General features: G+C 41.7%; 6 protein-coding genes across 6 annotated transcripts; 3 read left to right on the forward strand and 3 right to left on the reverse strand.

Moving 5' to 3' along the window:
• Positions 1-519: 519 nt before the first annotated feature.
• SNOG_05103 (hypothetical protein) lies at positions 520-4,201 on the reverse strand (the record flags this gene model as incomplete). Its single annotated transcript, XM_001795461.1, has 8 exons — positions 520-776; positions 824-1,433; positions 1,456-1,689; positions 1,738-1,903; positions 2,003-3,741; positions 3,789-3,860; positions 3,912-3,984; positions 4,136-4,201. The coding sequence occupies 8 exons, from the start codon at positions 4,199-4,201 to the stop codon at positions 539-541; spliced, it is 3,198 nt and encodes a 1,065-aa protein (XP_001795513.1). The 3' UTR covers positions 520-538.
• A 686-nt stretch (positions 4,202-4,887) lies between these two features.
• On the reverse strand, positions 4,888-6,602 carry SNOG_05104 (hypothetical protein; the record flags this gene model as incomplete). Its single annotated transcript, XM_001795462.1, has 2 exons — positions 4,888-5,707; positions 5,761-6,602. The coding sequence occupies 2 exons, from the start codon at positions 6,600-6,602 to the stop codon at positions 4,888-4,890; spliced, it is 1,662 nt and encodes a 553-aa protein (XP_001795514.1).
• Positions 6,603-7,577: 975 nt separating this feature from the next.
• SNOG_05105 (hypothetical protein) lies at positions 7,578-7,918 on the reverse strand (the record flags this gene model as incomplete). The annotated part of the gene is made up of 2 exons (XM_001795463.1): positions 7,578-7,726; positions 7,816-7,918. The coding sequence occupies 2 exons, from the start codon at positions 7,916-7,918 to the stop codon at positions 7,578-7,580; spliced, it is 252 nt and encodes an 83-aa protein (XP_001795515.1).
• A 757-nt stretch (positions 7,919-8,675) lies between these two features.
• SNOG_05106 (hypothetical protein) lies at positions 8,676-9,369 on the forward strand. Its single transcript, XM_001795464.1, has one exon. It carries the CDS (start codon positions 8,695-8,697, stop codon positions 9,211-9,213), a length of 519 nt encoding a protein of 172 aa, XP_001795516.1. The 5' UTR covers positions 8,676-8,694; the 3' UTR covers positions 9,214-9,369.
• Positions 9,370-9,904: 535 nt separating this feature from the next.
• SNOG_05107 (hypothetical protein) lies at positions 9,905-10,322 on the forward strand (the record flags this gene model as incomplete). The annotated part of the gene is made up of 3 exons (XM_001795465.1): positions 9,905-9,928; positions 9,957-9,981; positions 10,261-10,322. 3 exons carry the CDS (start codon positions 9,905-9,907, stop codon positions 10,320-10,322), a joined length of 111 nt encoding a protein of 36 aa, XP_001795517.1.
• A 10,986-nt stretch (positions 10,323-21,308) lies between these two features.
• SNOG_05108 (hypothetical protein) lies at positions 21,309-22,652 on the forward strand (the record flags this gene model as incomplete). Its single annotated transcript, XM_001795466.1, has 1 exon — positions 21,309-22,652. The coding sequence occupies one exon, from the start codon at positions 21,309-21,311 to the stop codon at positions 22,650-22,652; it is 1,344 nt and encodes a 447-aa protein (XP_001795518.1).
• Between the last annotated feature and the right edge of the window lie 194 nt (positions 22,653-22,846).

The following is a 22,846-nucleotide window of genomic DNA, read 5'->3' on the forward strand; positions in this document are numbered from 1 at the left end:
GCTTGACACTCGTCGTCATCTTGCAGGCGACTCGAGACGACGACCAGCTTGCATCAGGAATGGGCCGGGCCGTTGCAGCTGTATGAGGACAGACTTTTCTACATTCATCACGTATGCCAAGAGCAGAATTGTATTAACCAAATATGCATATGGTTTCTATTCTTCGCCCACGTGGCGTCGCTACCAGGATGTCCTTTTCCCTGCAATGCCCCCCTATACTTTTCCATCTGCAAGCTAAACCGGGCCAACTCCAAGCCAGCTATGTGTCCATGCCCCAAACGAGCTGCAAAAGGTCTATAGGGTATTAGACCGCTTGTAAGAAACCAAGTACTTGTTGAAAATCACAATGCGCAGCGGATGCGGCCTTCCTTGAGCCGACACGACACGACCATCATATTCCTCCCCGTCAGAGACCATAGAAGTCCCATCCGTCGAGGTCAGCTGAATTTCTGCGGTGGGGTGCCTCGTCTGTCTTGGCATTGTTTTTTAGATCGAATGGTGTGCGTGTGGCGATGTTCGCGTCCAACTCGACGTTCAGTCACAACTCGTCGTCGTCCATCTCAGACGGCTTCAACAGCCCACCAACTTTCATAGCTCGCTCACGCTCCTCCTCTTTTGCCTTGGTTGCCGCCTGCTCGCGCTCTTCCGCGAACAACTCAGCGTTGTCTCCGGAGAATTCCTTCAGTGAGATGAGGAAGTCGCGGAGAATGATCTTGAAACGGTTGAGGTCGGAATTAGTGGCGAAGAGACCATCGATGAACGATGCGATTTGAGCACTGGGTCTAATTAGCAGAGTAAAGTACATGTATCGCGTGTCACTTACGTTTGAAGGTTGGGGAAGGCTGTCGCCAGCAGGTTACCAACAAAGTTTCGCAGGAACTCGCGGTTCGATGTACCCGCGGGAGCCATGTCTGGCGATGTGTATATTGGGCCCTGCAATTTGTCGGAGTCCACGAGCCAGAACATCTTGGCCAGCAGCATCGACTGGGACTTAAAGCCGGCCTTGTGGTCGCTGTCGGTAACGACGAAGAAGACATCCTGCAAGATGGTGGTGAAGAATGTCTGGAAGAACGAGTTGCAGGTCTGCGGATCGGTATCGGCCATGTTGGAGACCAGCTCGAAGCACATAGAGAGACCAGCGCTCTCAACTTCGCGGTTGTCGTGCTTGCTGGCCCACATGCAAGAGTCGATAACGAACTTGAACGAACGGGCGTCGAGCCTCAGCAAGGCGGGGAAACATCGGAGGTTGATCGTTCGCAAAAGCTTGAAGAACTCGACACGGTGCTCAGGGTATTCAGAGAAGTCCTTGTTGATCATGTCGAGGGTGCACTCGAAAACGCTGTCCATGATGTTGATGATTTGATCTTCCATCATGCTCTGTTCGTTATAGTCAGCGATGTTCATAGTCCACCTGAGCGAGCCCAACCATGTGTCTGCTCAGACCGGGTCTCCAACGTACATGTAGCTTGTTGATGATCGTGGTCATAACATTCAAAACCTCTGCCTCTCGGGCGTCTGGCACGTTGTTCTTGTAGTCAATCAAAACAGCCTCGAGCAGCTTGGGCACGATGTTGTTGTGGATCATCTCCAGATCGTCAGCCTTCTCCACGTAAGTGTTGATAAGCTTGAGGATCTCCTTCTTGATGGTCCGAAGACCGCGGACTTTGGGCATCTTCGTCGCGATGTTGCCTAGAAGAGTCAGAGAGGGAGAATCGTTACAAACAGGCAAAGACTTACCATCTCGCTGAACAGCTTCGTCAATGAGCTGAGAGCTAGCTCGGTACATGGTAAGCATGTCGAAATAAATCCGGCCGATCTGAGGATAGAAGTAGGATCCTATTGAGCCGCAAGCAGCAACATTAGTCTTCATGATGTTGCCGACGATCTTGATGACCTCGGAGTCCTGCAAGCAGGCCGGGTTCTGGTTTGCTTGAGCAATAATACTGTCCCACTACAATTTGTTAGCAATGCGAGATCGAAGTTGAGATATTCTTGAACCTACAGCAGAGTTTGGCAAGGCCATGAGGTCGGCAATCAAGCGTTCCTGCATGCCCTTCTGTCCTTGAGCGCTGATCATGTAACCACAAGCCTCGTAGAAAGTATGGACTTGCTGAGGCGACAGATCGGCGGTGATTTTCCGGAGGTTGCGAACGATTTCGTCAATGAATGGCTCGGTCTCGCCAGGTTGTAGCGCAACGAAATGTCTCCGACATTTGTTCGCTATCTTGATAAAAGTGTCGCAAGCCATGTCCTGGACACCCTCGTGCGTCTCGTGCATGAACTCGAAGAGCTTGTTGACAACAGTCTTGAGAAACTTCCAGTGCGCCTTCAAGAATCGAGGATATTGGCCAACGATATACATAATATTACTGGCGACAACGGCTTTGTTGTCCTTTCCGCGCTTCATCTCAGTCAAACCGAGTAGGTCCTTGATGACGGTGACTAAGAAACGCTTCTCCGTCTCTTCGTTCATGGCACCGGAGATAGAACCGATAGCCCAGCACAGAGTGTTGCAGTTCGCCCATGACCATTCGGAGCCATCGACTTGGCGTGCTAGCTTTTCGGACATGATCTGCTCGGTATCGTTTACGTCCAGATGAGTAAGGAAGACAAGGCACTCTCGAGTGGACTTGTACAGCTGGATAGTGTCGCTTTCCTTGACGAACTCGCGAACGATTTCACCCTCGTCGTTCTCCACGATCAGAACCTCCTCAGGCCTGACCATCTTCTCGATCATTACAGTCCGCAGATTCGACAGAATCTCTGTGTACTTGTTCTTGCGCAGCGGGTAGTTTGCCATCATGTTAGAATCACGAGGGCCAGTGGCGATGCCCATGTTGAGGAGAGGGTTCATGTCGGTGATTGGCAGAGCCTGCATCTCATCGTAGAGCTCTGAGACAAGCTTGGTCCAGTATTCCAAACAGATCTTAAAGATCTCGCGGTCGTCGATCTGACTTATCCGGATGAGGTAGAAGTGACCGTGTGTGAGGAAGTCCCTGTTCATTAAGTTCTCGATGACGTTCAGGTGCATCGTGAAGAAGTTAGTAAGGAAGAGAGCGAGGTTCAGCACGAATTCTTGATCTCTGCTGTTGCTGGATGCGTATGTGCTCTTGAGGTCTAGTGATAGAGGGATGATCTTCGAGATCGCGGTCAGAGTCTCCGTGAACATTGAAACTAGCTTGTCGTCGTATGCGGGCTCGGTATGAAGACCAGCAATTTCAGTCAAACACTTGAGGGTGATGTTGCGGAAGTCGGGCACTTCGAGGAAGCGGCTTCGGAGCGTCTCAATAAGACTCTGGCCGCTGGGGGGTGTCTCGAAAATGTAGCCGAGCGGAATCCAGTTGAGGAAACGCAGTAGGGTCTCGAGAGTCGCCTTGATGAGCGAGGCCTCGGTCGCTGTTCGCAGAACTTCGGAGCACAGCTGATAGATGGATGTGAACTCGTCGCACATGCTCTGCTTCAACTCTCGTCGCTTGGACGAGGTCATCTGCTCTTCTGAGTAGTCGAAGACCTCCTCGGACAGGAGCCTCAGAATGACCATGTTGTTCTCGCATATGCCCAAGCTGCTATGGCACGAGGAGATGATCTCGTTGATGAAGGTCGGCCAGTTGTGGGGCCATTCTTGCTTGAGGATCGACACAAGCACGAGATTCAGCTTGTTCAAGAGGGTGCGGTCGGTGCGGCGACTATCGTCGTTGTTGGAGAGCTGGATGATGAAGTTTACAACAAAGTTGCGAATACCTGTCGCAGTCAGTACCTGGGCCTCGATACATTCCTGCGAGGCTTACCTTGACATTGGTCACGAGGCAGCACCTTCCACCTAGTCATGATGACATTGTCGAGAACCTGTAGGCCCAGGTCTGCCCGATGTTAGCGTTGCGACAGCACAGCCCAATATCATGCAAACGTACATTTTGTTTGTGGGTACTGCGCATCTTGTAGAATCTTGTCCACGAGAAGCCATGCGTCTGGGTTCTCTTTGAACTGTATCAAAGTCAGTCGGGCTCAATGGAAGGCTGAGCATAGTGGTAGCCTACCTGGTTCAGTGTAGCTTGAGCTTGTTTTTGCTGCAAGGGCGGTCATGTCAGCTGTACTCTGCCATATATCGTCATCTAATGTCCCGCTCAGTACGTACAGTCTCGCCGCGACCCTCGTAGAAGGCGCGGACTGTGGCGTCAAGCTCTTCGATAGACAGAGACATGGCGGGCAGCAGCGCGGCGGGAAGAGCTCCCCGATGGCGTTTGTGGTGTGTTTATATGCCAAGAAGCTTATATACAGCCTCGTGGGTCGTGTGCGGTTGAGAGACGCGAGGTGGAGGAGTCGTCGTAGAGGCGCGTGCAGAATCGATGCCTTGAAGCGGGATGCGAAGAGGATAGTGGGGCAGCTAGCGGAGGAAGATGGCGCGGGCGCCTTTGCCGAAAGGATGGGTGAGTGCTTGGGACTAGGCTGTCGCCTGAATTGGTGCCGATCGGTGCTATGAGCTGTTTGCTGATTGTAGGGAGCTTCCGGGCTGACGTCGCGGGAGGTTGTTGCGGCGGGCGTGAAGAAGCGCGCTGCTGGCTCGCCGTGCCGAGACCGAGCTAACGCTAGTACTGAGCTCCACCTGGATGGATCACTCTTACAAAGCTCTTGTTTACCCACGTCAAACGCCTTTCACATTCACATTCACCCCGATAAGTGTGTGCACATTGGTACATCATTATGATATTAGCAAGCAGTGCCCACAATGAGGGGAAGCAATGCCCACAGTTCGAACACATGGACTTGTGCGTAGAGCTCGCATACGAGACTCATGCGCCGCAAGCCTGTGATTTTTCTGTCTACTTCTATCTACTGCCATGTGTGAAGTTGAGCCGGCGTCAATCCACCATGTTGTCACATCTAGTTTCAGTTCCGTCCATTCTGTCCGAGTTCTCCACCAGTGGCCGCGGCATCCGGAGACACAGGACTTGTGTAGAACTGCGCCGGCGCATTGGTCGTGTTAACAGCTGTCGAAGATTCTTGACGTGTACCACCAGGGTAAGGTGATATGGGCGTAGGATAGGAGTACCGTCGCTCCATGGTAGAAGCCCGCTGCTGTGAATTATTTTGTTGGACATTGAACGTCGTATGTTCGGATGCGAAGTACGGCTCTGCGCCATTGAGTGAATGGTTCGGCGAATGGTGAGAGTACCTCGCTTGCGGAGATGATTCATGTGACGCTGCGGATTGGGACGCCATGAATACATGTCCTTGCGATGCACTCGACTCGTGCGATCGCGTTGGCTCACATATCATTGGACGAGGATGTACAGGCGCTTGCCCGGAGTAAGCGGGAAGTTCGTTAGGGAATGAGTGCGCATGCGTCGATTTGTACTTGCTCCCGCCTGTGGTTGACATTTCGTAAGGATGTTGTGAGACTGCAAGCTCAGCGGGTGGAGCAGAAGGGGCTTGGTGCACGCCAGTCTTCTTCGCTTTCTTTCGGCGGTACAGACAGAACAAGACGAGACTCAGTAGCGCTATCAAGATCACGAGCCCTCCAATTGTACCTCCTGCAATAGCTCCGATCTTCGTTCTCTTGATAGATTTACCACCCGTTGGCGAACTAGTGGCAGGCAGAAGCCGGGTGGCCGCTCGAGTCGCTGGCGTGGCTTTGATGTTGTAGTAGACTCTGACGTCGTTAGAATCCCAGGTCGCTGGAGCAGTGACTGTTGCTCCACCAGTAGGTCTGAAAGCTCGTCAGCATCATCCAAGGGCACAAAGTCCTACAACAAAGCTTACCCGCCCCCTATTACAGCCACTACGAGTGTCGGCACAGCGTAGTCTGTCAACTTTGGGTCGTATTTGTCCCATATGCCGTTCTCCTTCTTCCCTGTATTATTGCCCATGACCATGTTGTGCTGACCTTGCGCATCAGGCTGATCGCAATCCACAAAAGATGAGTTGGGGTACCATCCACCAATAATCAACATTTGGTTAGGATTCACAACATTTGCGCTGCATCCCCCGTGGCCAAATGCGTCCGAGTTGCCATATGCCTTGACCCAGGTGAACGATGGAAGGGAGAGGATGTAGGCATCGTCGAATGCAGCAGGATTGCTGAATCCATATCCACCGTACAGGTAGATGTTGAACGATGAACGGTCGTCTGGCCAAGTGACTCCTGCGCAAAATTGCCTTCGTGCCGCAGGCACGTCGCCCGTAGCAGTCTGACTATACCACTTCCCAGAGTTGATGTCATAAATATGAATCTTGCTCATGCTAGCGGCGTTGTGGCTGCCATTATGATAGGGATCCTCAATGCCACCGAAGTAGATGAGCAACCCGTTATCGGACACTGGTAGATACACCATTTGTCCTTCCGCTCTACCAATGCCATCGGGGTGGGTGTTATTTCGGAGGTTACCCGTAGTGAAATTGAACTGGACTATACTGCTGACGGCTATCGGTGGTCCGCTCCAGCCCGGGGTGGTGCGACTGCTGAGCCAGCCGCCATAGTAGAAGCCTAGCCCGCGGCCGTCGACTTGTGTTCCAGCACCGAACGCTGGGCGCTGTAAGTTCTTGTCGCTGCTGACATAAGTGGTAGTATTCCATTGATCCAAGATTACATCGTACGTCCACATGCCGAAGTCTTTGGGGCTGCCTCCTTCTTGAAAGGCGCCTCCAAACTGATAGAAGCACTTGTTCACTTCATCAGCCCAAAGAATCCCACCCGACAGACTAGGGACATTTGCGGGTTTCGACAAATTGGAATGCTGTTGGGGAAACCCAACGTCTGTCCGAGAGCTGAGGTCGCTGAATAGGAGGTAGTCATCTTGACACGAATGTGAGCCTGGCACACTGTTGCGGTTCTTCACCTTCTTTACGTACTGGTATAATTAGTCGCAAGAGATTTATATGCGACGGCTCCACCGTCAATATACAGGCGTCCATCAACTATGGCGGTTTGGTGGTTCCATCTTCGACAGCTAGACGGCTAATGAGCAAAATCAGCGATGCCTCAGGTCCGAGCACTCACAAATCCAGGATCGGATCATCTTGAAATGAGGGCGCGACGAATCTGAAAGCAAGGAGTAGGCGTAGGCTCATGTATGCCATCGCACTGATTCATGGCGCTTTGCAAGACAGGGTTCTAAGGGTTATGGGCTGTTGCCAGTCAGAGCGAGCTTGTCAGAAGGCGAGGGCGAGGGCGAGGGCTTTAGTGGGAGGACTCAAAGAGCTGACTCGAGAGGAAGGCGTGGTTCGCTCTTGGGACAAGCAATAGACGCGCAGTGCTCCCAATTTCCGAATGTGGCGTAATCTGTTGGGGGCACAGTCAAGTCGTGACCGTGATGCGACGCGCCTACGAACAACCGAAGCGGTCTCTTTGGGTGGCCCTCTTCTCAGCCATGCTGTTGGTTGTGAGACATGTGTGCCAATAGCGCTGACAGAAGATTGGACGATCGGTTCTCAGCTCCTGGGTACGCAATTCAAAGTGCAGGTTATTTCACCGTTCGCGAGATTCCCGCATCCTCGACAAAACGCATACTGCCTCACAAAACTGCCTGCATCACGAATTTGGTCGAATCACAGTCATACCAGGTTGAGTTCGTCTTTGATCACAACGAGTGACAGGGCAGACCAGCCGTGACGTCGAAAAAGGCATTCGCCCAGCCGCCCCCTTGCCCTTGTAGCTGACATGCTGCGCTGCTCTTTTCAGGGTGATACACGCCAGGATGTGCGGGGAAACCCAGCTGCCTGGAGAAAGCTATTCGACAGCATGATACGAGGTAAGAACCGTGCGCGACAATTGCATGCGCTGTAGTTCATCTGAGCGATGCCGTCTTCGCTTCGTACCACACGATACACGTTGTGAGCATGTTGATGCCTGGCTGAACCACGGGTTGATGCAGGTGGCGACCATGGCCTGAGCTGAGCCCGGAGCAATTCCTTCCGTCATGATGGCCAGGCGCAAGCCATGGTCTAGTGCTCTTGCTATAGCAGATGCCTATGTATTGAGCAAGGCCGAATTTGAATGTTGGCCTAAAGCGAACCCGCAGTTCCGATACCGACCGGAGTCGACGTGAGCGAACTGCAGGATTAGAATGGCTGTACTTCGTTCTGGGTCATCGCTGGAAAAGGTGTCTCCATATATTTTGGAGTGACCTTAGGGTTATGGATGATCGTAGACAATATGTGAAGAGCAGAAGGGGGACGCCGCGCGCCAGGTATAAGAGGAAAATTGGAGAGGCGCTAGTGATCACGCTTGGCTCCTTCCGTTATTTGAGCTCTTTAGCGCGATTCTCATCGTCGTCATGATCTCCTCAAATACATACCGAAGGACTTGCGTATCAAGAGGAGAACAAAGATCACATTGTCAGTCATGCGCGGTATTCGAATTGCGATCACATCTGGTACCAAACGAAGGGCTTCTTTGTGCCGCCTGAGGCCGTACATATGGGAGGTTATGCACTATCAACTTTTATCAGCTTTGCTCCGGAATAGCAAAGCGGATAGCTGCAGGACAATTCGAAGGCGTGCGCTAAATTCAAAATCTGCCTCGTCGGTTTCCGAAGCTGTACAATTGCTGAAGGAGAAGTGCTGCTAGCGTCGCACGTGAGACCGTGCCTGAGATCCACTTTCGCTCCCGCCAGGTCTCACATACGTCAAGCCACATGTTAACAAAGTACAGTAACGCCCTTTCCCCCTCCAATTCATGATACCCCCACGCCCAACATGTTCAACGTGCGCTCCATAGTGTTGCTGGTCATATCCTACGTCGTCATACCGCGCCTCACATTTCTTCCTCAGGGTTTTCACACCCTGTTGATGCTCTTTGGGCCGTTCCTCATTCCCCGCGTGTTCGACTGGTTCAGTACTGCGCGCGCTACATCACGAAGCGCCCCCGTACGGCCCACGCCGCCTCGAGTCCAAAAATGCGCTCAATTTACTATGCGTAAGCGCCGTCGTGTACCTCGTCCTCTCGCTACCCCCGATTTATGCCCGAAAACATCTTCATGCGAACACAAAGCCATATACGGACAGAGACCAGCGTACTTTTCTCGAGGCTTCGTCACCTGCGAGAGCTCACGGACCAGGATGATGCACTCCGTGAAGAAGTTTGCAAGCCCGAACGGCATGCATAACAGGTTGCTGTACCTCGTGTATGGTCCAGACGCGTTGCTGAATTGCGTGTGGTGCACCTCTTCCAAGGGCAACGACCAAAATGCAGTACTTCTTGTACGCGCTTCCTAAACTGGTCATACCGCACATTTTTCAGCTTGCAGTTCTCGGGCTATCGACGTCCTCTTTGATCGGGAACGAAGGGTCGAGGTTCCGAACACATGCTACTATTGCCGGACTTCTGATGCTGGTAGTAGAAGTGTACTACATCCAGACATACGACATCACGGGGAACAAGCGTGCAAAGTCTCTAGAGGATATTGATGCGATACACTGGCGCCTCCACTTCTTCCGATACCTCACATTTGCAGTGGTGGACATTGCGATGGGCGTTGTGCTCTGGCTGACAAGCACGAACCGCTGGCTAGCGAAGCCAGTCTCGATTGCGCTGAGCGCATGGAGACGACTACGCGACAAGCAGAGGAGACACTGAATAAGATGCGCGCACTTGGCCTTCTCACGAACTCGGTCAACCGTGACCCATCATTGCGGGGCCTGAGGGAACAATACTGGAGGACAGAGGGCCAGATCATGGCAGAGACGGTACAGGACGAGGCTGTCACGGAGGAAATAAACAAGGCGATAAGCAAGATGGACTTCAGTTCGCTTGAATCACGCGTTGGTCAGGTTGCGGACGGCATACTGGCAGGCATCGATGGTCTACACCCAACGAACGTGATGCCTGTGAATTCTGCGGGCGTAGGGTCGTCATCATTGCATCTTGAATAGCACCCCAGTTGCGAATCAAATTATATAAGCCAAAATGAGTCGGATACAGATGGAGTGGGTACGCACGGATACCTACCTGTACACAGACACACGCATATGTGTGGACCCTCGGTACGTAGCCTTACATTGGAATCTGAACTACCCTTGTCATCTTAAAATTTTCGAGAGCCGGTTGCCGCGTTCTCTGTGGTCACCTGCCCTATCTCAGATATTCATGGATGTCAAATTTTCGAGATGGTGAAGGCGATTCCTTAGACCGAGGCTTGCCGAAGCGGTATTGAACCTCATGTTTGACAACATGGACGCTCGTAGAGTCACACATTAGTACAGCCGACATCGCTCTTCGATTTTGTATCACCACGTATTCATCAACAACTGCATCCGATATAGGGCAATTATCTGGAGTGCGACCGGAGGTCCGCCGTTCGGAGAGCATCGAGGTTCCGCGATGAACGCGGATACTAGCGGCAGGATTGGATACTCACGCCTCGGCGCGCCCTACAATGCCCAAATACGTACTGACACCAAAACTGACGCGCGCTGCGTGGACTCCGGAGGACGCGATTACATCATGAATTTACGAGGTACACGGAGGACACGATGAGTTCGCAGAGGTCGTTTGCTCGGACAGTGGTCAATTGCTTGCACAGCAACTCACTGTTTGCGGTGATGCTAGCAGCAGAATCAGGGTCCACAAGCCGAAGAAGGGCCTGTTCGGTTACTCCGTTTTTGCTGGCTGTTTTAGTGATATATTTAGTATAGCTTATCGCAAGAGGTGCCTGCTAGCTTAAGCTACAGGCTTACCTAAATCTAGATAGAACTAGAGGCTCTATTTACCTGCTATTAGAGCTATTTTTATTTATTATAACTTCTGCAATTTTATAAGTTTCTAGCCTATTATAAGCTGCATAAAACCTCCTAAAATAGAGCTACTGCTACTACTGCTGCTATTATTTTCTCTAGCGCCTAACTTAGTGCTTTAATGCGTTGCTTAGCAGTTATTTTCTATATCTCTATTACTAAGTAATACTTCTATTCTCTAGTTAGTATTACTATTACTAGCGCTATAAGCATAATTATTAATGCTTAGTAGTACTATTTAGTTAATATAGAATAATAAGATAAAAGAGGCGCTTATTAAAGTGCTTATTTCTAAGATTAAGCAGAGCTACTAAGTAGACTTAGAGTATAAAAAAAAAGCTTAGAAAGTTACTTAAGAGGCAGTCTAGCGCGCTGCTAGTCTTTATTATTAGATAACTATTACTGCGTATAAAAATAAGTATAATAGCTTTAAAAAAAACTAGAAAGTTTAAGTAGATCTTATTAAATAGAGTAGCTTTAGTATTAATAAGAATAGTATAGTTATTACTACTTTAGAGGCTCTTAAAGCATACTTTAAGGTGCATAAAGAGGCGCATAAGTTTAAGTTATAGCTAATTAAATATAAGATAAGCCTTTGCTTATTATTTAAGAGCGTACTAGCTACTAAGTAAGACGTAATAGATATAGAAGACTTTATAAAGAAGTCTATTAAGTAAGATCCTTTAGTATTACTAAAAGCTAGATAGCTCTCTAGCTACTAGAAGAGTTCTTTGCTAGTAATGCTATATAAAAGATCTACTAAAAGTTTAATACTATTATCTATATAGTTAAGTAAAAGGTTAGTAACTAACTACGTTAGAAAAACTGTTTTTTGGTATTTTAACAGTATTGCCGCGATTCGCCGGCGATATAACTAATACGACGATTTGACAAAGTCGCTCCAGTCTCTTTTTTCCGACGTTGATACGACGTCTAGTTGATAGTTTCGACAAAGTCGCTCTACCTAGCTAGGACGATGATTACGTAATATAGACTAAAAATCTAAAATATAGAGCGAGTTTTTCTCTTTAAAATGAGCTATATATTACCTAATTTGGCCTAGTAGTTATAGAGATATAAGGCTTTAAAGTTTTAGATTTTTTAATAAAATATCTAAAAAAATTTACCTAAGTTAATAAACGCTCTAATAATATAGATTGTTATAGGCTAGCTTATAAGAATAGAATTTATGTAGTGTTAAGTAAAGTTATATTTCTTATTAAGAAGGTCTCTATTTACTGCTTATATATATTCTTCTTACTAACTAATTATGGAGGCTTAAGGCGCTAACAGAAAAGTTTCTAAGTATAGGCGTAGCTTATACCTTAATATATCTTTCTACTTTACTCTTAAGCCTATTATTATATAATGCGCATATCTATTAGCGTTTTATTATTCTTATGCTAAGTTTATTATATGCTAAGATAGAGCTAGTATTATTATTATTATTATAAGCTATACGCGCTTAGCGCGCTTAGGCTACTAACTTATAAAGTTTTATTTAGCGCTGCCTTACGCTCTTTCTTATTCTCTCTACTACTTAACTATATTCTAACTTAGCGCCTATCTGCGTCTAGACTAGCCTCTTTTCTACTATAAGCTTTCTCTTTTTTATTAAGATTGCTAGTAGTATAGCTAGCAATAGTCTATACTCTGCGCCTATACGTTTTTAACTTAATTTCTATTTAAAGCCTAGCTAATGCTAATTAGCCTATTACTCTTAAGCATAAGAAGAAGAAACTTCTCTGCCTTACTAGCAGCATACTTATCTTAGATAATTCTTCTAATAAAGCTTTAATGCTAACTTAGGTCTAATATAACTACTATTCTTATATTAATGCTTATGCAAGCTAGAGCTAAATTAACTATCTTTAGACTATCTATAGTAGCTACGCTACTTACTATAAGAGTAAGGCCTAGTATAAGACTAAATTAGAGCTGCTTACTAGTAACCTAGCTCTATACGCTACTCTTAAGAAGTATAAGTAGATTGCTAATATAGAGAACTTAGAGTGCTTTATGCGCAGCAAAGAAAAGACATAGCCTAAGTTCTTAGTAGATATAAGTTAGCGCTAGTTTATAGCTATTCTAGCAATATTGCTAATTATTTATAGTTCTATACTGCTTACTATAACTATAAGAATTTCTATACCTAGGCTCTAACTACTATTGCTATAGCATCTACTAGTAGCAGTTTAGCTCTATCTACTACTCTTATTAGCTTTAGCACTCTCTCTAAGCGTAAAGATAACGCTACTACTCTAATACTAGTTCTCTAGTTCTTTAGTAAGACTAATATTTATCTTACTATTAGCTAGAAGCATATTATTAAAGAGCTGCATAAGACTTACTAAGTAAGTTTTCTCTATCTATTACTAGTTTAGAAACTAATACTAACCTATTTGCTAGTTAGTTAGAGATTCTTATTCTATTGCTAATATTAAGCATAGCTTTAGTTATTCTATTCTAGATCTAAAGAAGATCTACTCTGCTCTTAAGGAGGTATTTAATAAGAAGGACTTAGAGTAGCTTATCTTAAACTCTAGATGCTTTATATACTCTAGCTAGCTCTAAGCTAGTTACTCTTTAGAGCTTAACTAAATAATACTTGCCTTTAGGCTTAAATTATCTATCTACCTTATTATAATTTTAGTAATATTATAGTAGTAAATTTTTATAAAGCTTCTATATCTAAGAAGTCTTTCTTTAAGTGCTATATTAGTTTAAGCTAGCCTTTCTATTTTACTAAGACCTGCTTTTTATTTTGCTCTTTTACGTTCTTTTCTTATAAAATTTCTTCTACTTTCTATTTCTATAGTGCTTTATTCTCTTCTTCTAACTCTAAGGCTAGCTCTAGTCTAGTATCTTTAAGAACTTAGCTAGGTAGAGAGTTATTTTCTACTCGTTCTACTAAATCTATATAGATAGTTTTATGCAGTCTGCCTAGTAGGTCTAGTATAATAGTTAAAAGTATAAGAACTGCTGTTACTATATATTTAGCCTATAGCTAGTCTAGTTTTCTACTTTTCTATACTATTTTTATATTACGCATTAAAAACTATACTTTATCTCTAACCTAGAATTATTTTACTAGCTTTTATAAGCAGTTTATAGCTTTCTACTACTATTATTATATAAAGGCGATAGCAGCTTAAGCTATTGCTATTCTATTTTATAGATATTCTATAAACTAGACTGCTCTGCCTTTTAGAGTTATAGTTAAAGATAGAGAGTTATTTAGTTTCTAAATAGGTAATAGAGTATAGCTATTTAGCAAGAGGTTTAGACTTATTCTAGTAATAGTAGAGTCTCTATTATTAAGAGCAAGCTAGTAAGCTATAAGATATTAAAGCTAGTTTATTTAAGAAAAGTTAATTATTACTCTTAGAACTAATTAAACCTCTTAATTAGCTCTCTCTATGCCTCTATCTATCTAAGAATAATAGGTAAGTTAAGAGAAGCTGCTAAATATTTATAAGCTTATAGAGTATACTCTAGAATTTCTCTAGCTAGTCTAACTCTTAGTCTATTATAATATTTATAGAGAAGCTATAGAATTGCTACTATACGTCTCTAAAACGCTCTGCGTATTCTTTAGCTTCTATTATTACTATAGCTTCTAATTAGATATACTTAGAAAGGTAGTCTATAATAATAAGAAGATATTATAGTGCAGCTAAGTTAGCCTATAGTAAGTTTACTATAAAGTTTATAGAAATTTAAGACTAGTACTAATCTGCTACTAGTAAGAGCTATAATAGGCTCTGCCTCTTTAACCTTAAAGTATAAGTGCTATAGTAATAGTAATTTCTTATATATTATGCTACGTTAGAGAATATTCTATTCTAATAGTAATCTCTATATAGTATTTAGAAAGTTCTATTTTTCTCTGCGTATTCTATAAGGTTTAATTTATATACTTATTAGATTACTATAGTAGTTAAGAGTTTCTAAGATAGAAGCTATATAACTCTGCGCTATTGCAGTATTCTATGCGTAGAGATAGTATAGTTAGCTACCTGCTAGTTTATCTTAGCTTCTAGTAGAAACTGCCTAGCTCTTTATTGCACTGCTTATAACTATAGTAGATAAGCTATATTCTTATAGATAGCTTAGTCTTAAAGTTCTTGCATATACCTATCTATAAATAGTAGACTTTCTGCTAGTATTATAGCTACGTTCTGCATAGAGGTAGACTAGATAGAGATTAGTACTATATAGCAGCTAGCTTATTTAATATACTCTTTTATATTCTATTTGCATTAGCTTAACGTATCTAGCCTATGCTGCTAACTTTCTAGGTTAAAATTATAGATAGAAGTAGAAAGCTAAAAGTTTCTCTACCTATTACTATTACTGCTCTATTAGTAACTTAGCAGAAGTAAAGTATTCTAAGTTTTTATAATCTATTAAAATTATAAATAGCTTAAAAATACTTTATAACTCTGCTATCTATATTTTAATATATTTAATTACTATAAGTAATTTCTTATTATAGATAGTATAATTTTATTACTTAGGTATAAGAGAAGCAGAATAGTAAGTAACTAGATATAATATACTCTTAATTTCTTATAATAAGTATCTTTCTAGCGCTTCTTCTAAATAGTCTGCTTTAACTACTATATAGCGTTTAGAGTTCTATTATGCGAGAACTAGACTTAAGCAGAAAGCTTGCTTAAGCTAGTTAAATATAGCCTACTCTATTATAGTCTATTAGAAGAGTATATTACGTTTTATTAGTGTATGCAAAGAGGCTATAGTATAGGAGAAGTTTAGAATTAAAGTTGCAATAAAAGTTTACAAAGCTAAGAAAGCTTTGCATACTCTTTACTATTATTAGAGGCTTCTATTATTAGATAGCTGCTACCTTATTAAGATTTAGTTATACTGCTTTTCTAGCCTTAATAATATATTCTAGGTACTTAACTTTCTTCTAAGCAAATATATACTTCTTAAGATCTAGATACAGAGTAGTATTCTGCAGAAGTTCTAATACTCTCTAGACCTTCTTAAAGTAGTTAGCGTAAGATCTATAAGTATAAACTAAGATATTATTAAGATAAGCTATAGCGAAGTCTCTTAAGGTTTTCTTTAGAGCGCTATTAATATATCTCTAGAATAAGAAGAGAGCGCTTAATAATTCTATAGAGCAGATAAGCTACTTAAAGAGGCTAAACTACGTTTAGAAAGCTATAAGATATTTATTATCTTCTATAACTTAGAGCTAGTAGAATGCTAAGCAGACGTCTACCTTTATAAACTATTAGGCATTTAAAAGTATTTAAAGAGTTTTCTTAATAAGCAGTAAGAAGTATTAGTTAGCGCAGATAATTTAATTTAGAGCCTTATAGTCTATATATAGCCTCTAGGCTTCTATTAGTTTCTTAATAAGCAGAACTAGAGCGCCTACTAATAAGAAGCTAGCTTAAATCTATCCTTTATCTAAAAGTTTAGTAACTTAGCAGCAAAGTTTAAGTAGCTAATCTTAAGGCATACTATATAATAATCTCTAAGAGAGTTCTAGCAAACGCCTATTTTCTTCTAGTTAGAGACGTATATAGTAATCTATTTAGCCTCTATATAGAGAAAGCATTATTAATTAGCTCTCGTTAAATAAGAAGTAGAAATCTTCTACTTTAGATAGTAGTTTAGAGCCTAACTATAGCTAGGCTTTTTTCTATTCTTGCAGCGCTAAAGTTATAGCATATATGCTTATAATATAAAATAGGCTCTTATAGGTCTAAGATTAGGCTACTTTTTCTATTTTACAAATTATTACTGTAGTAGTAATTATTATTATCTAGAGGCTAATGCTTCTTCTAGAGAAAGTCTATACTATTATTCTCTTAGCTTTCTAAATAGTAACTTCTTCTTATTCTATATCTAGCATAACGCTCTTCTGTTTAAACTATAGCTAACCTAGAATTATATCTTATTAGAGGTCTAGTACTATATAAGCAATGAGATAGAATTGCTATCTATTAATATTATATCTAAGAAAAGCAACTTAGAAAATAGTAGTAGCAGTATTGCTATAAGCTGCCTAAGAGAGCTGCTAAGATAGAATTTTAAGAGTATAAGCTTAGAGTCTTTGCTATAACTAGTTGCTAATAGCACTAAAGCATTTGTAGCTAGAATCTAATAAAGCATCTATATATATTAATCTATTTAATAAGAGAGAAAGTAAGATTAGAGCACTATCTAGATAATCTAATATATCTTATTAGATGCTTACTATATCTTTCTTTTTTGCTACTAGCCTTTATACTAGGTATAGAGCAGAGGCTGCTAGTTTTTTAAGTTATCTATAGAACTATCTAAATTAGCTGCTAACGCTAAAACTGCTAAGATCCTTACTATATTAGAGTAGTTCTAAGTAAAGTAACTATGCTCTCTATAGCATATGCAATCTCTATTATTATGCCTTGCCTAAAAGAGCTTCTTAGAGATCTAGTTCTTAATTAGTTTTAAGCCTGCATCTTTACTCTGCTAGGTCTAACTAGATACCTTAGATTTTCTACTTATACTTACTATAGCTACTATAACTATTTTAATATTATTATCTTTATCCTTTACTAAATAATATAAAGATATTTATATATTCTAGTTCTAGTCCTCTAAGACTGCTATCTTAAGGTTAATAGCAATAGATTAGTATTTATAAACCTCTATATTATAATTAGACTAAGATATACCTCTATGCAAAGCAACTTAGCGTAAGGTTAGATTTAAGAAATACTAAAGCCTATTAAGTTTCTATTTGCTATTCTAAAGAGCTCTGCTATACTAAATTAGAAGAGACTTAAAATATAAGAAGAAATTGCTAAAAAGCTCTTTCTTACTCTAATAGAGGCTATCTAGTATAGCCTATGCTTATTTCTTATTATAGGTGTTGCTATAGTAGAATGTAAGATATTCTATAAATAAAACTAGATTCTAAGCGCTGTTACTTCTCTCTAACTTATAGTAGAGAGCTACTTTCTTCTAAACTTTTGCTAAGAGATTAGCCTAGATAAACGCGTATTAGTTCTAATAGTCTCTAATAAAGTTTAAGTTAACTATAAGCTTATATATAATAGTAATATGCTAAGCGCTAAAGGTAGCTTTATCTTCTAAGTATAAGTCTTCTACTAGAAGCAGTTTACGCTAAATTAGCGCTTATTTAGTTGCAGAGCAGATAGAGGTATTCTCTACTTCTCTAACGTTAGAAGTTGCTATAGTTAGAACTAGAGTTATTATAGAAGTAGAATAGGCAGTGCTTAGTATAGCTATTAGAGCAGATAAAAGATCTAGAGAGTTATTAAGGTATGCTATAAAGTTCTATAGCGCAGTATTAATAGAGCTAAGTTAAGTTTTAAAGATATTTAAGCAGGCCTCTGTCTAAATAAGATAAGCCTAAGAGTTATAATTAGAACTCTGCTCTTTAGGTTCTAAGTTAGATTAAGAGTCTATTTAGGTGCTTTTAAAGTTTAGTTACGTATTAGTATAAGGAAGAAATATAATTATTATAGGCTAGCTTATAAGAATAGAATTTATATAGTATTAAGTAAAGTTATATTTCTTATTAAGAAGGTCTCTGTTTACTGCCTATATATATTCTTCTTACTAACTAATTAGGCTTAAGGCGCTAACAGAAAAGTCTCTAAGTATAGGCGCAGCCTATACCTTAACATAGATTATATATAATAAAACAGTTCTAAGGTAAAATTAGCATTTTACTTACTTATATTTAATAAAAAAATATATTATATTATTTAATTAGAGCTCTAGAGCTTTAGCGAGAATTTTTCTTAGCAAGGAACATTAAACTTAAAACTTCAAAGCCTTGCATCTCTACGAATACTAGGCCACAAGTGTAGGTAATTTTTAGCTCATTTTAAAGAGAAAAACTTGCTCTATATTTTAAATTTTTAGTCTATATTACGTAATCATCCTCCTAGCTAGGTAGAGCGATTCGATCGTTTTGACGTTAATTTAACAGTTTTGACTGTTCTGACAGATTCAACGATTTAACAGATTTTTACTTTTTCTAACGTATATTAGGTATAAGCTTAGAGAGCTTATAGAGCATTTTAAAGCCTTTATCTTAGCTTTAGAGAAGAACTATTAGAGAGACGTATTAAAAGTATTTCTTAAATAATATAATGCTCTCTACCTAACGCTCTACCTTATAATAGTAGAGGCTTTTAAGAAGAAGTATATAGTAAAGTTATTCTACTTAATAAAGCTACTAATAAGAAGAAAATAGATCTAATAGAAGCTTCTATGCTGCTAGAGTAACTTTATAAGCGTAGGTTTTATAGAAGATAAGTTTAATAGCATTATAGAGAACGTATAGTAGAATAGTAATAATAATTTAGTTCTATAAGAGAGTAAGAATATTAAGAATTAAGATTAAAAATAATAAGTAATTTATTTAGATTGCAGCGCTACTACCTTAGCGTTAGTATACTAGCTATATAGAGCTATAATAGCTAGCAAGCTATTATAAGAGCTCTAATAAGTAGTAGTAAGAGTTATCTATTTTACTATAGTAAATATATATATTTTATAACTAAAATAGCTACTTTTTACTGCTCTATATCTCTAATATAGCCTAAGCTTACTTTTAAGCGCTTTTAACTCTGCTTTATATTATAGTTTCTAGAACGCTAGAGCTTAAGTAAGCATATAAGCTACTATTATAAACTTTAGAGCTTAGTATTAAGAAAACTTAGAAGTTTTCTTTACCTAAAAATACTCTTAAATAACGCTCTAATAACTATTCGACGCCTATAGAAGTCTCTTAGTTATCTTATAATAGTTCTGCTATAGAAGGTCTATAATTCTCTCTCTTATCTTATTTATTTTACTATTAGAATAGCTAGAATTATTTACTAACTTCTCTTTTAGTATCTCTTCTTTCTTTCTATTACTATCTTTAAAGCTCTCTGCGTTCTTCTCTACTAAGTAGAACTTATTAATAAAGTTATAGACTATAATAAGAGCATAGATAAGCTTAACTTATACTATAATTAAGAACTTATATAGTTAATTAAATATTCTCTAGTGCTACTTAAAGATACTAAAATAACGCTTTATAACGTTATAGAGACTAGAATAATAGTAGTTAAATAACTTATACTTATTCTACAGCGCATAAGTAATCTAACTAATCTCTTATAAATAATAGTATATATCTTTATATAGAGAGAGCAAAAAGTTCTTATTTATATACCTAGCGTTAGCTAAGTAGTAGCAACTCTTAGGTGCTTTAAAATCTTACTTTATAGTATCTTTAAGAACTCTTCTATTATATACAGAGCTCTCTTACTTAGTAAGAATATAGATAAAGTTTATCTTAAAGTCTATAACTGCTAATATATTCTAAGAGAGATTACTATACTAATTGCAGAAGTACTTCTACTACTTAGCTAGCATATATAGCAGAAAGTATAAGCTATCTAGTGCTCTAATATAGTTCTTAAACGCTAGCTAGCGCCTAGAATTATCTTAAATTATAGCTAAGATCTTACCTAAAGCAGGTTTTATAACCTTAGAGTATAGGCCTACTAGGATACCTAGAACTTTATAGAAGTAACTTAAAAAAGTAAGTAAAATGCTATAATTAATAAGTACTTTTATACTTACTCTAATATAGTTATAAGTAATTACTTATAGCAATAATAAGTATTTCTTTATAATAAGCTAGTACTGCAAATATATAGAAAAATAAGTAACTTTTTCTCTACTAATATATAGGCTCTATAAATGCTATAATTGCTTAAATATTATGCTAGCGCTTAAAATACTAGCTTATAGAGTTAGGTCTCTATAAAAAGCTACTGCTTATTACTTAAGTAGATAGTAACTTAGTATACTCTATAATAGCTATTCTTCTTATGCCTTTATATGCTAGATAGTAGAGTATATAAGATATTAGCTAAGGCTATAGTTACTATAATACTAGCTATTAGCTTAGCTACTATAAAAGTAACTAGTTTCTGCAGCTTTATACTTATTTAGTAAGTAAGATTACGTATTAAAATAGAGTAAAATAAGCAAAATAAGATTTTAAAATAACTTTTTAAAAATAGAGACTCTATTTTACTTAAAGGAGTAAATTATAAGTATAATAAGCACTAAACTAAGATGTAATCCTTAGTAGCAATGCTAATAAAATAGCATCTCTAGAACTACTAGCAAAAACCCTGTTTTACTAAACATAGGCTCTATCTTATCTCTATTTTCAAAACGGAGCCTAATTAGGATGAAACGGCCGGCAAAAACGGAGTAACCGAACAGGCCCGAATCCTTTATCGACATAAGATACGCTAACATTGTTTGCCGCGCAAGTCCGGGCGAAGAACACTAGCAGAAGGGCAGGGCTAGGCGTTGCGTGCCTCCCCCGTGATAGGGAGGTGTGACTCTTGACTGGATTTTAGCTGTATAAGAGCACTACCTGCTTCTCACCTGCACTGGCACACGCGCTCCCAACTCACAGAACATAAAGCCGACGGGCCGCCGCGACATTCTTTGATCTTGCATCAACCTTCGTTCATCTTTCACAGTAGTTCTCCCACACAACTTCAGCAATGGCACCTATTGCTATCACACCGCCCGTCGAGGAAATTGAGACCCTCTCACACCTCACAGAACAGGGAATCTCAGATGCCCTCAACAAGACTGCCCCATCACAACTCAAGTCGGCGTCAATGGTCGACAATGTCACCTCTACCCCACCATCAGGGCCGCAAACAAAAGCTGAGCCAGCTGTTGAGACCACTCTCGCTCAATTGGATGCCTCCAAGATCCAATGCACATACACAACCGCACCCCGCACAGTACCTGCAGTAGGATCAGCAGAGATGGCTTCACAAAAAGTCTGCTCCGACCACATGATCCAGGCCCAATGGAACTCAGAGGAAGGCTGGGCCGCACCAACTCTCCAACCCTACGGCCCTCTCTCCCTCGCCCCCACAGCATCGTGTCTGCACTACGCAACCGAATGCTTCGAAGGCATGAAGCTCTACCGCGGCCACGACGGCAAACTACGCCTGTTCCGCCCCAACCTCAACTGCAACCGCATGCTCATGTCCACCAACCGCATTGCCCTCCCCGCCTTCCCACCCGCAGAACTGCTCAAGCTCATCATTAAGCTCTGCGCCACCGACGGCGCGAAATGGCTCCCCAAAGACCGCCCAGGCCAATTCCTCTACATCCGCCCCACGATGATCGCATCCGACCCCGCGCTGGGCGTCGAGCGCCCCAAGGAAGCCCTCCTCTTCGTCATTCTGTGCTGCTTCGCGCCCATGGGCAACATGAACGGCGGCATCAAGCTGCTCGCCTCGCAAGACGACATGTGCCGCGCCTGGCCCGGCGGCTTCGGGTACGCCAAAGTCGGCGCAAACTACGGGCCTAGTCTGGTTGCGCAGGGCGAGGCGAGGAAGCAAGGTTACCACCAGATTCTCTGGCTGTTCGGCGACGATTGCACGATTACTGAGGCTGGCGCGAGTAACTTCTTCATCGTGTGGAGGACCAAGGAGGGCGGGCTGCAGCTTGTTACTGCGGACTTGAACGAGAAGATTGTCCTGGATGGCGTGACGCGTCGGTCTATCCTCGAGCTTGCAAGGGCGAAACTGACCGCTGAACAAGAGGGGCTGGAGAAATTGGAGATTGTGGAGCGCAAGTTCAACATCTTCGATATCGTTGAGGCATCCAAGGAGGGCCGCATTGTCGAGGCTTTCGCGGCGGGTACCGCGTGGTTTGTGGCGCCTATCTCACAGATTCACTTCCGTGGTCAGGATATTGAGATTCCGATGAAGAAGGGTGAGATTGGCGAGTATGCGGATGCTTTCAGGACGTGGCTCCAGGGCATCATGTGGGGAAGTGATGGTATGGAGAGCCATGAGTGGGGACACGTTGTCGAGGAGGCATAGAGATTGAAAGCTGGATGAGATTTCATCCCGATGGACATGTCTTTCACATTCGCATGGAGGATCTTTGATGACATTAGGGGCGTTCTTCAACTTCCAAAAAGCGAGGCGGAAAACTGATTTATGACATTTTCACTACCACGGCAATAACGTAGACTGAACGATTAGACACAATTTTCTCATCCATCATCACCATT

The sequence above is a fragment of the Parastagonospora nodorum genome (genome assembly GCF_000146915.1).
Source record: "Parastagonospora nodorum SN15 chromosome Unknown scaffold_7, whole genome shotgun sequence".
Taxonomy (NCBI): Eukaryota; Fungi; Ascomycota; class Dothideomycetes; order Pleosporales; family Phaeosphaeriaceae; genus Parastagonospora; species Parastagonospora nodorum.